The sequence below is a fragment of the Cetorhinus maximus genome, chromosome 23, assembly GCF_964194155.1.
Source record: "Cetorhinus maximus chromosome 23, sCetMax3.hap1.1, whole genome shotgun sequence".
In the NCBI taxonomy this organism is placed as follows: domain Eukaryota; kingdom Metazoa; phylum Chordata; class Chondrichthyes; order Lamniformes; family Cetorhinidae; genus Cetorhinus; species Cetorhinus maximus.
Window position 1 is genome coordinate 34,088,052 of NC_135901.1, and position 15,482 is coordinate 34,103,533.

General features: G+C 46.0%; 3 protein-coding genes across 3 annotated transcripts in view; 2 read left to right on the forward strand and 1 right to left on the reverse strand.

Annotated features, from left to right (window-relative positions):
• The window catches only part of LOC144697491 (uncharacterized), a 1,380,819-nt gene that overhangs the window by 536,586 nt on the left and 828,751 nt on the right, over window positions 1-15,482 (reverse strand). The gene's annotated exons all lie outside the window — the stretch shown is intronic.
• LOC144697517 (uncharacterized) overlaps window positions 1-15,482 on the forward strand; it is a 213,017-nt gene that overhangs the window by 152,454 nt on the left and 45,081 nt on the right. The window lies entirely within an intron of this gene.
• Window positions 1-15,482, forward strand: part of LOC144697972 (uncharacterized) — a 95,931-nt gene that overhangs the window by 25,222 nt on the left and 55,227 nt on the right. Inside the window, exons 4-5 of the mRNA XM_078569924.1 lie at window positions 12,221-12,751; window positions 12,851-12,998. Of these exons, the coding sequence (XP_078426050.1) occupies window positions 12,221-12,751; window positions 12,851-12,998 (679 nt within the window). The remainder of the gene's footprint in view (window positions 1-12,220; window positions 12,752-12,850; window positions 12,999-15,482) is intronic.

The following is a 15,482-nucleotide window of genomic DNA, read 5'->3' on the forward strand; positions in this document are numbered from 1 at the left end:
ATATGTCCTGTCACCTCCAAACATCTGTGCACATCAACCCCCAGGCCCCCCTGTTCCTGCACACTCTTTATACCATTAAGTATCTATTGCGTCTCCCTATTCCTTCTGCCAGTATTCATCATCTCACTGTGAGGGTTGCATTTCCTGGAATTTAGAAGATTGAGGAGGATTTTCTCAACGTTTTCTTGATATTAATTGAAAATGGTGTGGTATATGGAGGGAAATTATTTCCATTGGTTGGGGAATCCAGGACTGAGGAACATAGTCTAAAAATTAGAGCCACATCTTTCAGGAGTGAGATTAAGAAAATGTTCTTCAGGTAAAGTTGGGAGAAGTTTGGAATTCTCTTCCTGAACTGATATTTCATGCTTGATCAATGTTCAGTTTCAATCTGACATTGATCTTTGCTAACGCAAGGTATAAATTAAGGGACATGAGACAAAGGGTCACAGATCATCCGTGATCTGATTGCATGGTGGGACAGGCTCGAGGGGCTAAATGGCCAACTGCTAGATTTATTAAAACTTAGAACACAGAAAGAGCCATTCAACCCCTTTGTGCTTGTGCTGTCTCTTTGAAAGAGCAGTCATGTTTAGTCCCACAAACCCACTTTCTGTTTGTAACCCTGTAAATTCCTCAATCTCAAATCAGTCAGCTCCCTTTTAAAATTCCTGATAGAATCAGGTTCCAGCAATTTTTCAGGTCGAATGTTCCAGATCCTGACGACTCCCTGTTGGTGCAGAAACTGCTGAACTCAATGTTGAGTCTGGAAGGTTGTAAAGTGCCGAGTTGAAAGATGAACAGCTGTTCCTCGAGCTCCCATTGAGCTTCATTGGAACAGCGCAGGAGGCCAAGGGCAGAGAGCTCAGAGTGGGAGTGGGACAGAGAATTAAAATGACAAGCGACCGGAAGCTCAGGGTGAAGCTCACAGACTGAACGGAGGTTGCTCCACAAAGTGATCACCCAATCTGTGTTTGGTCTTCCCAATGTCGAGCAGACCTCATCGTGAGCAGTGAGTACAGTAACTAAACTGCAAGAAGTACAAATAAATAACTGTTTGGTTTCATCTTGCAAAATCTTGAGAACAGCCTGAAGAAAGATACTTTACTTGAAGAATAAAGGTTAAAAAATAATTACATTGTCTATCTCAGGGTGTAATCCAACAACAACGCCTTGTATTTACAGGGAGGGTTGTGGGGCTGGAGGAGGTTACAGAAATACTGAGGATCCAGTTGACATTGTCTATCTCACCGGTGTCAAATTCATTTTCCATGGTGGCTCTGATCCAATATCCTGACACTGGGTGGGGGTCACATTCAGCAGAAGTTATAAGAATGGAACTAGATATAGAAGCTATATCAGTATTTACTGACACCTCGATTTTATTTACTGCTCCTGCTGCTCCCGGTACCCGGCACTTCTTAGCTTGAACCATCACATTTGGAGCAAATGACTGGGCTGAGGTCTGTCTCGGGTAAAAACGCGAGGACCACTTGTCAACACAGAATCATAGAAATTTACAGCACAGAGGAGGCCATTCAGCCCATCGTGTGTACCAGCCGAAAGCGAGCTATCCCATCTAATCCCACTTACCAGCTCTTGGTCTGTAGTCCTGTAGGTTACAGCACGTCCAGTGCATATCCCAATGCTTTTTAAATCTGTGTATTTCTGCCTTTACCACCCTTTCAGTCAGTGAGTTCCAAGACTCACCACCCTCTGGGTAAAAGCATTATTGAACTCCCCTCTAATCCTTCCACCAATTACTTTAAATCTCTTTCCTCTTGGTTCTGACCTCTCTGTAAATGAAATAGTTCCTTCCAATCCACTCTATCTGGGATCCTGATAATTTTATGCACCTCAATTAAATCTCCCCACATTCCTCCCCGTCCCTAAGAAAACAACCCCAGCCTATCCAATCTTTCCTCAGTTAAAATTCTCCAGACCTGGCAACATCCAGATAAATCTCTTCTGTGCCCTCTCCAGTGTGATCACATCCTTCCTGTAATGTGCTCACTAGAAATGGACTCAGTACTCTAGCTGTGCTCTAACTAGTGTTTATTATATTTCTAGAATGACCGCTGTCTCACCTTCCATTAACTTCAATGTGATGGAAACTGACAGCTGAAACCTGTCAGCAATTGAAAGATATTTACAAATGTTTTGAGGGTTGCTTTCGGTCGGGATCTTTCTCTGTTCTGTCCACTCAAGGTGTTAGATAACAGACTTTCTCCTGTGAATATCAAGCTGGACTATTGGTGTTCCCTTGTTCATCCTGCTGACTCTAAATATTGAATCTTGTGGTTTCAGACACCAGATAATCAAGCTCACAAAAATAGATTGTCTCTCACTGCCTTTATTAACAGCACCGCAATAATATGGACAGAGTATACTTCCCTGATCTGGAGAACAGGGATAATGTTGAGGTAGACTCCTCATTGTTTGTGTGTGTCCAAACTGTAAATGATTTAATCATTTTCTGTGGGTCCTCTCCTGACTGAAGAGATCGGTGTGGGATTGACATTGACGTTCTCAAAACTGGCCATTCATATTGTTGTTGGTGGTGCTTGGGTTAACCTCTGCAGTTGCACCACCTCTGACCTTCCTCTGGGCGCGTCGGATGTTGAGTTTGGTGTAGATGGTCCTCGAAACATGCTGAACCAAATTTCAGTTCTTGCCTCCACTTAGAGACTCATAGACGTTTAGAGCACAGAAGGCGGCCATTCGGCCCATTGTGTCCATGCTGCTCACAAATCTGTGGACTAATTCCATTTTCCAGCGCTTGGCCCATAGCCCTGGAGGCTATGGCAATGCAAGTGAATATCTAAATACTTCTTAAATGTTACAAGAGTTTCTGACTCAACCACCCTTTCAGGCAGTGAGTTCCAGACTCCCACCGACCTGTGGGTGAAAAAACAAAATTCTCCTTAACTCTTCTCTTAACCTTCTACCTCTTACCTTAAATCTTTGTCCCCCCAGTTATTGGCCCCTCTACTAATGGGAAAAGTGCCTTCTTATCCATTCTATCTATGCCCCTCATAATCTTATTCACCTCTATCAGGTCCCCTTCGCTGCTCCAAGGAAAACAACTCTAGCCTATCCAATCTTTCCTCATAGCTCAGACCCTCCAGCCCAGGCAGCATCCTGGTAAATCTCCTCTGCACCATCTCCAGTGCTGTCACAGCCTTCCTATAATGTAGTGACCAGAACTCAGCCAGCCGACTGCAGTGTTTTCCGCAATGCAGAAGTTTATGGGGCTCTTTTTTAGGGTGTCCTTGTATCAGTTGTACTGACCACCTTGATGCTGTTTGCCCTGAGACAGTCCCTCATGGAAGATCAGCTTGGGAATTCTGTGATTGTCCATGTGGGAAACATGGCCTGGACATCGGAGCTGAATTTTCTGGAGGGTGGTCTCCAAGCTGTTGAACCCAGCGTGATGGGAGAACCTCGTTGTTTGTGATTTTTGTCCTGCCATCTAATTCTCAGGATGGACCTCGGGTGTCTTTGGAGGATGTGTTCCAGAGCTTTGATGTGGCTCCAAGAACAGACCCAGGATTCTGCTCCATACAGCAGGGTGGTCAGGACAATGGCCTGGTAAAGTTTGGTTTTAGTTTTCAGTTTAATGCCATGCTGCTTCCAGACAGAATTAACACTGCGGATTTAGAGCTAGGTTACATAGGGGATATGCAGCAAGTAGCCAGGCCATTCAGCCCAACCAGCTCATGCTTGTGTTTATGCACCACTCAAGTCTCCTCTCATCTTTTCTCATTCACATCTACCAATGTAACCATCTATTCCCTTCTTCCTCATAGACCTGTCCATTTTCCCCTGAAATGCATCTATTTTGTTCACTTCTTGATGCGAATTCTATGCAATTCGCCCCTACCACGAGAGGGCAGATCTTTGGCCCGGTGGGGTAGTGAAAGGGCGGGAGGCAGCTGATCAGATTGACTCAATCTTAGTCACAAAGAAGCTCCATGAGCTCCTCACGCTTGTTGTTGGAGGTGAGGATGGAGGTGATGGGAGAGGAAGAGCCCTTCAAAAGGAACTAACTTGTGTTAAAGATACTAAAAAGACTCAGTACACTGTGTTTAACACAAAGCACTTCGATAACACAAATTACCCCCTATAACTGGGCTGGGGTTTATTAAGATCAACAGAAACTGACCCCAGTGAACATGGTTCAGTCCTGGATGTGATTAACAGCAAAACCCAATCACTGTAGTTACTTGTGAACTCGCTGGTGTCTCAGCACGTTGGATGTCTGAGTGAATCCCTTCACAAACTCGTAGCAGGTGATTGGCTTCTCCGCAATGTGAATTCGCTGGTGTTTAGTGCGGTCAGATGACTACCTGAACCCAGACCCGCAGTGAGAGCACCTGAACGGTCTCTCGATAGTGTGAACACGTTCACGGGACATCAGGTACCTAGAACATTTCAAGCACTTCCCACGGTCTGGGCATCTAAAAAGTTTCTCCCCAGTGTGAACTTGCTGGTGCGTCTTAAGGTTGGATAGCTGAGGGAATCCCTTCCCACACAAGGAGCAGATGAATGGCCTCTCCCCAGTGTGAATTTGCTGGTGTCTCAGGAGGTGGTGTAACTGAGCGAATCCCTCCCCACACTCTGAGCAGGTTGAACTGTCTCTCCCTAGTGTGACTGCGTCGATGAGTTTCCGGATGAAACGGGGATTCAAATCCCTTCCCACAGGCCCCACATTTCCACGGTTTCTCCCCATTGTGACTACATTTATGTTTTGACAGGCCAGATGATCAGCTGGAGCCTTGCTCACACACAGAACATGTGTATGGTTTCTGCCCACTATGAACGGTGCTTTGTCCTTCCATGTTCAAAATCCGATGATATACAGGTTAGGATAAATTGGGCGACTCTGTCAGATCCTGGTGTGATGTTTGGTTTGAGTTCCTTGTCTGCAAGTCTTCCCTTCTAATACCCTGTGAAATTGATTTAAAACAGAATAAAAGGAGAGAGAGAGAACACCCAAAAACAGAAAGGCAGGTTGTGAAATTGAGCTGAATGAATCTGGGAAGTTGTGGGGCCGGCACTAGGAAAAAGTGACAATGAAAACTGCTGGATTATCATAAAAACCCAACTGGTTCACTAATATCCTTCAGGGAAGGGAACCTGCCACCCAGTCTGGGCCTGCACAAGAGTCTGGCCTCTATGGGGAGAGAGAGAGAGAGAGAGTGAAGGTGGGGGTAGGGGGTAGGAAGTGCAGGAGGCGAAGGAGAGGAATTGTATATATTTACAACTGAACCAGGACTTTGACAGAATCTTCCATTTCATTGATTTTGAATTCAATAAAAAGAATCTGGAATTAAAAATCTAATGATGACCATGAAACCATTGTGGATTGTTGTAAAAACCCATCTGGTTCACTATTGTCCTTTAGAGAAGGAAATCTGCCGTCCTCACCTGGGGATGGGTAATAAATGCTGGTCCAGCCAGCGATGCCCACATCCCACGAATGAACAAATAAAAACACAAAATCAGAAATGGTTATTCATGGCCTGAGGCCTGCAGCCGGTGTTTATGGAGCCTCCCCGCTCAATCCCCGGCTCCGATTCACCCTCACCCACCCACTGGCTCCATTCCTCCCGCATCCGACACCGCGACCATCCTCCCAGCACCGGAACTGTGCATGCTCTAATCAGAGCCCGGAGTGCGCAAGTTCCACAGTCCGCTGTGGCTCAGTTCATAGCACCCTCGCCTTTGAGTCAGAAGGTTGTGGGTTCATGTCCCACTCCCGGAAACCAAGAACTGTGAATGTACTCGAAAGAGTTACATGCGATCTGTTGATAACTCGAAAGAGTTACAGACTGGAACTGCGCATGCTCCAAACACAGCCTGGCACTGTTCCTGCGCAATGATCTCCCGCAGTGCGGATAGAGCATATTCTTGCTCTCGGTGAATGCTGGGTAACCGCAGTGCCATTGAGGAGCGATAACATTGAATACAGAATCATCCGATTATGATTGGAGCCAAACGTATGATATTATGTCAATTGATACAGCCAGCAGATTCATGGGAGGGGAACCTGTCACCTGGTCTGTGTTCCTACATGAGGAGAGAGTGGAAGATGGGACAGGGTGAAAATGAAGGATTTTATCAATCAGCAACAGAGTCAGAATTCTGACAGCCTCGACTGAGTTCACAACGCTGTCTAGCTTCCAGACTTAACATTGAGTTCATCAACTTCAGATCGTGAACTCTCTCCTCCATCCTTACCCATTTTTTGATCCCCTTTTTGCTAATAATTATTATATATTTTTTAATATGTTTTTTTTCTTTTCCCACCTATTTCTATTATTATTTTTAAAATTTATTTCCATCCATTGTTTTATCTCCACCTTTTAGCCTATTTCGATCCCTTCCCCCCATCCCACCTCCACTGGGGCTATCTGCCACTTGCTCATCCTGCTTTCTACTCTTAATGTTACCATTAGCACATCCTTTAGCTAATATCACCACCGTCAACACCCCTTTGATCTTTTGTTTATGACATCTTTGGCAATCTGTCCTTTGCCTTCACCTATCACTGGCCCTCTATCCAGCTCCACCTGTCCCACTCCCTTAAGCAGCTTATATTTCACCACATTTCTATTTCACTTTAGTTCTGATGAAGACTCAAAACATTAACTCTGTCTTCCTCTCCACAGATGCTGTCAGACCTGCTGAGTTTTTCCAGCAATTTTTGTTTTTGTTTCAGATTTCCAGCATCCCCAGCATTTTGCTTTTATCTTAGTGTTTAATTGGCTGCCACATCTCTTCCAGGAATGCCTACCTTGAAGAAGTACTGCTCTTCGCTCCGACGGGATTTCCGCTTGTCTCTTTTTCCCTGTTCACTTTCATTGCTTTCCATTTCTGTCCTGGTGTTTGACAAGGTGTTTACTAAAACTTGCTTTCACAGCCATATTTCCTTCCTCAGTGACTGTCTCTGTCTCCAACTTACCCCATGTGGATTCCAACTGAAGTTCCATCCCTCATGTTTCAAACCTACCCAGGATTACAGTTATCTCTGGGACATGCAACGCTCCTCGGACTGCTGTTCTTCCATACTCAGTGCCATGCGCCGCTATATGAACACACTCGACCTCTCCCTCCAGCAGCACTGACTCACCCTATCTCTAAGCTGTCCTTTCCCCCAGTTTCATTTTATTCTTCGTCTCATCCGACGCTTTAACAAGAAACTTTGTCTCTTTCTTTCAGATGCAAAGGAACGCAAGCTCCAACGACTCATCGACACCAACGTCCATCCAGGACCCTCCATCCCTGCCCGTCCCTCTGACCCCATCCCATCTTCTAATCCCAGCCCCGGCCGTGTATTCATCATACCCCCGACCTTCCCCTTTCTGATGCTGAACATTCAGTGTTCAGCAAAGGACTCAGTTTCATACCCTCACGCCCTCACAATGAATTCTGGGCTCGGCACGATGCTCAACTCTTCTGCCGCCTTCATCTCCGTGCTCGCTTCTTTGGGCAGGAGTCCTCCCCCCGTTCAATGGATCCTTTCACCTGCCTCCAATATTCTCCCTCCACCTAGACCCCTCCCTCTGGATTCTTACCTGCTCTTTTCATTGAGAACTGTTGGCATGACATCAGTCATCTCAATTTCTCTGTTCCTCTCACCCGCTCTAATCTGTCTCTTTCTGAACTTGCCGCGCTCCATTCTCTCAGGTCCAACCCTGACTTTGTCATCAAACCTGCTGACAAGGGTGGTGCTGTTGTTGTGATCTGTAGTTTATGTCTTGAACTGTGATTAATTATTGAGCTATTTATCAGTTATGAGTGTCTTTAAATATAGTTGCAATTTCATCACTTTCCTGGTTTTCCTCACTTCCTGGCACTAATATTAAATCCTCCTTCATCTTAAATGGAAGGATCAGCCCAGCTGACAAACCAGTCAGTTTAACCTCGGTGTGGTAAAGCATTAAGAAGCAGGAACTCAGGAGAAAATTAAGAGTCACCCGCACAATTGGGGGTTAATTAAGGAATGCTGGCATGGATCTGTTAAGGGGAAATCGAGTTGAATTAACTTGCTTGAGCTGTTTGATGAGGTAACAGGGAAGATTGATGAGGATGAAAGCAAAAGCTCTTAAGAAGAATCATACGGATTCGAAACATTCACTCTGTTTCTCTCTCCACAGGTGCTGCCTGACCTGCTGAGTTTTTCCAGCATTTCCTGTTCTTATTTATTATAGGTTGATGGGGGTAATATGATGAAGGTTGAGACACACATCAACTTCTAAATGGCATTTGATGAAGTAAATTGCAGCCGGCTTGTCTGCAAATGTAAAGCCAATGGGGCTGAGTCTGCATGGATACGAAGTTGGCTAGATGGCATGAAACAAAAAACAGTGGTGAATGGCTGTTTTTCAGATTGACCCCTTGGGACCCCACTGTATTAGGACCACTGTTTTTATTGATAGATATGAATGATCTAGACTTTTGTGTGCAGGCCAAAATATCAAAATTTGCAGTCTGTACTAAATTTTCAAGTTTTGTTAACTGTGAGGAGGATAGCGATAAACCTCAAGAGGACATAGACAAGCTGGTAGAATGGGCAGACAGGTGGTAGATGAAATTTAAAGTCAGACAGGTCTGAAGTGATTCATTCTTATCAGAAGGAAGAGGAGGGATAATATGAAGTAAAGGATACAAATACAAAAGGGTACTGGAAGAGAGGAACCTGGGGCTATATGTGCACAGATCAATGAAGATGGCAGGGCAGGTTGAGAAAACAGTTAATAAAGCGTGTAGGATTCTGGGCTTTATAAACGGGGGGCATATAAAAGTACAAAATCAAGGAAGTTACAATAAGAACAAAGAAAAGTACAGCACAGGAACAGGCCCTTCGGCCCTCCAAGCCTGAGCCGATCATTTTGCCCATCAACTAAAACATTTTGCCCATCAACTAAAACATTTTGCACTTCCGGGGTCCATATCCCTCTATTCCCATCCTATTCATGTATTTGTCAAGCTGCCTCTTAAATACCACTAATGTACCTGCTTCCACCACCTCCTCTGGCAGCAAATTCCAGACACTCACTACCCTCTGTGTAAAAAACTTGCCCCGCACATCACCTTTATAGTTTTCTCCTCTCACCTTAAATCTATGTCCCCTAGTAATTGACTCTTCCACCCTGGCAAAAAGCTTCTGACTATCTGCTCTGTCCATGCCACTCATAATTTTGTAAACTTCGATCAAGTCGCCCCTCAATCTCCGTCGCTCTAGTGAGAACAATCCAAGTTTCTCCAACCTCTCCTCATAGTTAATAACCTCCAGACCAGGCAGCATCCTGGTAAATCTCCTCTGCACCCTCTCCAATGTCTCCATATCCTTCTGGTAATGTGGTGACCAGAATTGCACGCAATATTCCAAGTGTGGCCTAACCAAGGTTCTATACAGCTGCAGCATGACTTCCCAGCTTTTATACTCAATACCCCTGCCAATGAAGGCAAGCATGCCATATGCCTTCCTGACTACCTAAGCCTGAATAAAACACTCATTTGGCTCCAACTGCAATACTGTGTCTAATTCTGAGCAACCCATTTTAAGAAGAATGTGAAGCATCAGAGAGAGTGCAAAAAAGATTCACGAGAATGGTTCCAGAGATGAGGAGCTTCAGTTTGGTGGTTAGATTTGTGAGGTTGGGTTTGTTTTCCTTGGAAGGCGAACTGTTCTCTTCTATCTTTTCTGGACCCTCTGCCTTCACGTCCTTCAGAAATTGTAGCCATTCATTGGCGGGGGTGTTAACCAGCATTGCCCACAAAAAACAATGTGTTTTATCCTCTGGAAAACAATTTATATCTTTAAAAATCATTTTGTCTACAGTTTAATATTTGTCACTATTTTGGTTTCATGGAGCTCCTGTTATGAGTTTTTAGACAGTTCTGTGCCAAGTGGATGAGATGTTTAAAGGTAATTAATTTCCCCCTTTGCATGTCGATGTTCGTTAAAGACACAGAGAATGATTTCCCCTGCATTAAGTATCTATTTACGATACTTGGATGGACAGGAATTCACCAAGGCTCCTTAGACAGCACCTTCGAAACCCAAGACTGCTACCACCTAGAAGGCCAAGGGCAGCAGATAGATTCCCATCTATCACCACCACCCAGAAGTTCGCCTCCAAGTCACTCACCAGCCTGACTTGGAAATATATCGGCCGTTCCTTCACTGTTGCTGGATCAAAATCCTGGAACACGCTTCTTAACAGCACTGTGGGTGTATCTACACCACATGTACTGCAAGCGGTTCAAGAAGGCAGCTCACCACCACCTTCCGAAGGGCAACTGGGCACAGGCAATAAATGCTGGCTCAGCCAGCGAATCCGACATCCCATGAATGAATATAAATAAAAAATTTCCACTCCCCTTCTTTCTGGTGGATAATGGATGGTCTACACATTTAGATTTCTGTATAATTTGATTGCTAATGTTACGGATTAGCCCACTGCCTCAATCTCCACATCATAGTAATAAAATGACTATTTAGCAATTGGACATTCAATGGCAACCCAGCATTCCCCGCGGCAATGAATGTCCCCTACCCACACCACTGCAGAGCAGTGCGCAGGCGCAGTTCCGGAGTCTTCAGAGCATGCGCAGTGCCAGTGATGGCGATGGGGAGAGACGCTCCTTGGTCACATCTGCAGCGGGTAAGGATGTTGAAACGCGGAGGGAGCGATGGAGCTGGCGGCTGGACGGGGAGGGCTTCTAAACACCTTGTGAAGGCCTCAGACCCCGAATAAAAACCTGCAGGTCCCGCGTTTGCAGCTCCGGGTCTTTTTCCCGGGGCCAAGCCCAGATTAACAGTCGCCATCTTGTTTCAGTGGGGAACAGGGCGCATGCGCGGCTACCTTGGTGACGCAAGAGAGCGGGCGGGACTATGGCGTCACTGTTCCCAACCGGGTCCTAGTGCCTGGGAGAGGCATGTCCAGGGCTACAGGATTTGAAGCAGCTTCACCCACTCCCAGACTGCAGGTGTTTTTTGCAGCCGAGAGAAGTCCATGGGCCATGTATCTATTCAGGGTGAAAGATTGAAGCCCCTTTGGGACTGATCCTCAGCCTTTGGTGAGACTTCAGCCCCACAGTCCTAACCTTTGACTGCCAGTGTGGAGGGGGAGTGGGTAAGTCAGAAAATCTTCTACTGCATACAAACAAAATACTGCGGATGCTGGAATTCTGAAATAAGAACCGGAAAAGCTCAGCAGGTCTGACAGCATCTGTTGAGAGAGAAATTTCAAGCCCCTTTGACTCTTCAGATCTTCTCCTGTAACTGCTCATGGGCCTGGTTAAAACAGAGATTTGTAGATCCAGGATGGGTGTCACACACATGGGGGTGGTCATACTGGCTGCTGACCTCTCTTCTGTGGTCTTGACCCTGCTCAGGTGTCCCTGGAGAGGGAATTTGTGGTGTCTACATATTTTGATATCTCCCACAACCAGTGAGCACCTCAGGGTATTAAGTGTCTCATAGACATTGGAATCTACATTCTGGTTTAGTTAGGAAGGTTCCCCCTGCTTTTGTTGGGACTTTGTTGCTGATTTGGGCTTCTTGTAGTTTGATTGGACCACATGTTTGGGGAAAGAATGTCCTAAAGAAACTCAAATTGCATGTTTGAATTTCTGTCCTGTATTTACAGTGATGATTTTTGTAAACTCCTTTTACAGGGTACAAGAGAGAGATGATTTACAGATGGGAAACTCAAACCAAACATCACATCAAGATCTGACAGAGTCACTTGATTCATCAGGACCCGAATATCATTGATCTTTGAATGCGGAAGGAGAAATATTTGTCAGTGGGAAAAGATTTGAATCATCAGTGTGACTGGAAAAGCACCAAGACACAAACACACGAGTGAGAGTGCTCCAGTGCACTGACTGTGGAAGAAGCTTTAACCTGTTACACCATCTGAATAAAACATCTCATTCACTGCAGGGAGAAACTGTGCAAGTGTTCTTTGTGTGGACAAGGATTCAACTGATCATCCAACCTGGAGAGACACAGGGACACCGACACCATGGAGAAACCATGGAAATGTGGGGACTGTGGGAAGGGATTCAGATACCCATCTGAGCTGGAAAGTCATCGACGCAGTCACACCGGGGAGAGACCTTTCACCTGCTCCGAGTGTGGGAAGGGATTCACTCTACTAACCCACCTCACTTCACACCAACTTGTTCACTCAGATGTGAGACCTTTTAAATGTTGTGACTGTGAGAGGAGCTTTAAAAGCAAAAGAAATCTGCTGATACACCAGCGAGTTCACACCGGGGAGAGGCCGTTCACCTGCTCTGAGTGTGGGAAGGGATTCACTCAGTTATCCAATCTGCTGACCCACCAGCGAGGTCGCACTGGGGAGAGGCCGTTCACCTGCTCCGAGTGTGGGAAGGGATTCACTCGGTTATCCAACCTGCTGACACACAAGCGAGTTCACACTGGGGAGAGGCCATTCATCTGTTCTGAGTGTGGGAAGGGATTCACTCAGTCATCTAATCTGCTGACACACGAGCGAGTTCACACTGGGGAGAGGCCGTTCATCTGTTCTGAGTGTGGGAAGAGATTCACTCAGTTATCCTACCTGCTGACACACCAGCGAGTTCACACTGGTGAGAGGCCATTCACCTGCTCTGAGTGTGGGAAGGGATTCACTCAGTTATCCAACCTGCTGACGCATGGGCGGGTTCACACTGGGGAGAAGCCATTCACCTGCTCTGAGTGTGGGAAGTGATTCACTCAGATAAGTACCGTCACTTCATATCAACTTCTTCACTCTGACAAGAGACTTTTTAAATGTTCTGACTGTTAAAAGTGCTTTAAAAGCAGAAAGATTCTGTTGATATACCAGCGAGTTTACACCAGGGGGAAGCCATTCACCTGCTCCGAGTGTGGGAAGGGATTCACTCAACTAATCCAGATCACTTCACATCAACGTGTTCACTCTGAAAAGAGACCTTTTAGATGTCCTGACTGTGTGAAAAGCTATAAAAGCAAAATGGATCTGCTGACACACCAGCGAGTTCACACTGGGGAGAGACTGTTCACATGCTCCATGTGTGGGAAAGGATTCACTCACCCATCCCTCCTGCTGAAACATCAGTGAGTTCACACTGGGGAGAGGCCGTTCACCTGCTCCATGCGTGGGAAGGGATTCAGTCATTCATCCACCCTACAGGCACACCAGCGAATTCACAAGTGACTTCCAGGGTTGGATTCTGCTGTTACTGCTGCTGTAAATCACTACCAGGACTGAACCACGCTCATTCTCACAGTTGGGGTTTGTTTTGGCTGATGTTACTAACCCCTGTAATTGGGCTGGAGTTCAATAAAGGTTAAATAAATCAGCTTTGTGTCAAATACAGTGCTCGAGTCCATGATTTCTCTACGATAAGAGGAGACTGATTGATGTTCTGTTACTGACTTTTCTGGTCTTGGTCCTTTTCTGCTTTGTTGTTGGAAGACTTCTATTTATATAGCACCTTACACAGCTTCAGGATGTTCCAAAGTGCTTTACAGCCAGTGAAGTCTTTTTGAAGTGTAGTCAAAGAGATTCCTCTCTCACGGTTATGATCCCGAGAGACGCAAAAATGAGTCGAGCGAGACCATGAAGACTGCAAACTGGTCCTGTGTGGTTCAAGACTCTGGATACAGAGTGACAGAGAAACATTAACAACAAACTGGTTGTGTATGGGTCAAGACTCTAGATACAGGGTGACAGAGAAACACAAACAACAAACTGGTCCTGTGAGGGTCAAGACTCCGGGTACAGAGTGACAGAGAAACACAAACAACAAACTGGTCCTGTGTGGGTCAATACTCTGGATACAGGGTGACAGAGAAACAATAACAACAAACTGGTCCTGTGCGGGTCAAGACCCCAGGTACAGGGTGACAGAGAAACACAGACAACAAACTGGTCGTGTGTGGGTCAGGACACCGGGAACAGGGTGACAGAGAAACACAAACAACAAACTGGTCCTGTGTGGGTCAATACTCTGGATACAGGGTGACAGAGAAACACAAACAACAAACTGGTCCTGTGTGGGTCAGGACACCGGGAACATGGTGACAAAGAAACACAAACAACAAACTGGTCCTGTGTGGGTCAAGACTTTGGATACAGGGTGACAGAGAAACAGAAAGAACAAACTGGTCCTGTGTGGGTCAAGACTCCGGATACAGGGTGACAGAGAAACACAATCAACAAACTGGTCCTGTGTGGGTCAAGACTCCAGGTACAGGGTGACAGAGAGAACAATGTAAGGTCATACCCATAAACCTACTTTACAATAAACCACAGTAATATAATTCTAAAAATGTTAGTTTCATGACATATTATTGATGATTGAGTGGAAAGCATTGGACCTTTGGACTTCTGGTGGTCAATTTCATTCCCTACTATTGCAGTCAGACAGTAATCTTGCTGTGGTAAGGGATATGTGCAGAGCATTTCTGAATACCTGACCAGCTTAGTTGGCAGCGCCCATGTGTCCCTTAATCTTTTTGAGCCCCACGTTGGTGCCATTTTTTTTAACATTGCTGCTTTCATGGTGATCCCCAGCTCTCCATTCCTCCGGCAGTGTCACCGCTCAAACTGAGTCTTTCTCCATCCCACTTTGTTAATCTCACAGAGATTCAGAAACTGCGGGGAGGCCACTCCCTGACCGCTCACCACGGGGTCAGGAACTGGGCGAGTGGCTTTAGGGTCTGAATAAGATCCAACCTCCTGTGTCCCACCGGACGGCAGCTGGAGTCAGTCTGAGGACCCGAATAAGAGTCACAGGAGCTGGGGAACTGAACCCAGCCAGAATAGAGGGAGGGAGAAAACTGGGAGTGGAGGAAGGAAATGGTGGAGATGGTGCAATGGGTTCGGATTTCAGCCGAGGGAAGAAAGAGAGTGTGCGGGATGGGGAGTTACAGCTTTGGGGGAACGAGAGGAAAAAATGTTCCATAGAACCTAGAATTTTCTGTTCTGAATTTCTATCCTGAACTGACGGTGAATAATTCCGTGAACTTTATTTGAAGGACATTGGAGGGAGAGGATTTGCAGACAGGAGACTCCAAACAAAGATTTTGGCCCGATTTTACAAACAGAGGGTCGCATATCTCAGTGAGGTGGAGGGCTGAGAAATTGGGGCTGTGAACTCCGAGGCAGCAATGGGGGATTTGGAGCAGAGACTCAGCCCGGACAGTCCTGCCATTGGGTTCAAGGCTCCAGGACACATGCGTTTCTTTTCCTGCCAGTGGTCCGGGTGTTGAGAGAATGCGGGTCGAGGCCCCATCACTAACTCCATCCAAATGGTCAGTGAATAAGTGTCACTGCCCCCCCACCAACCCTCAATTTCGTGTCTCAACTTTTACCCTCCACCTCTCACAATTCGGGTAAGGGGTAACCCCCTCCCCCATCACAATACTTCCCTCCCCCTCACAACTCTTACACACCCCTTTTCTTTCACCT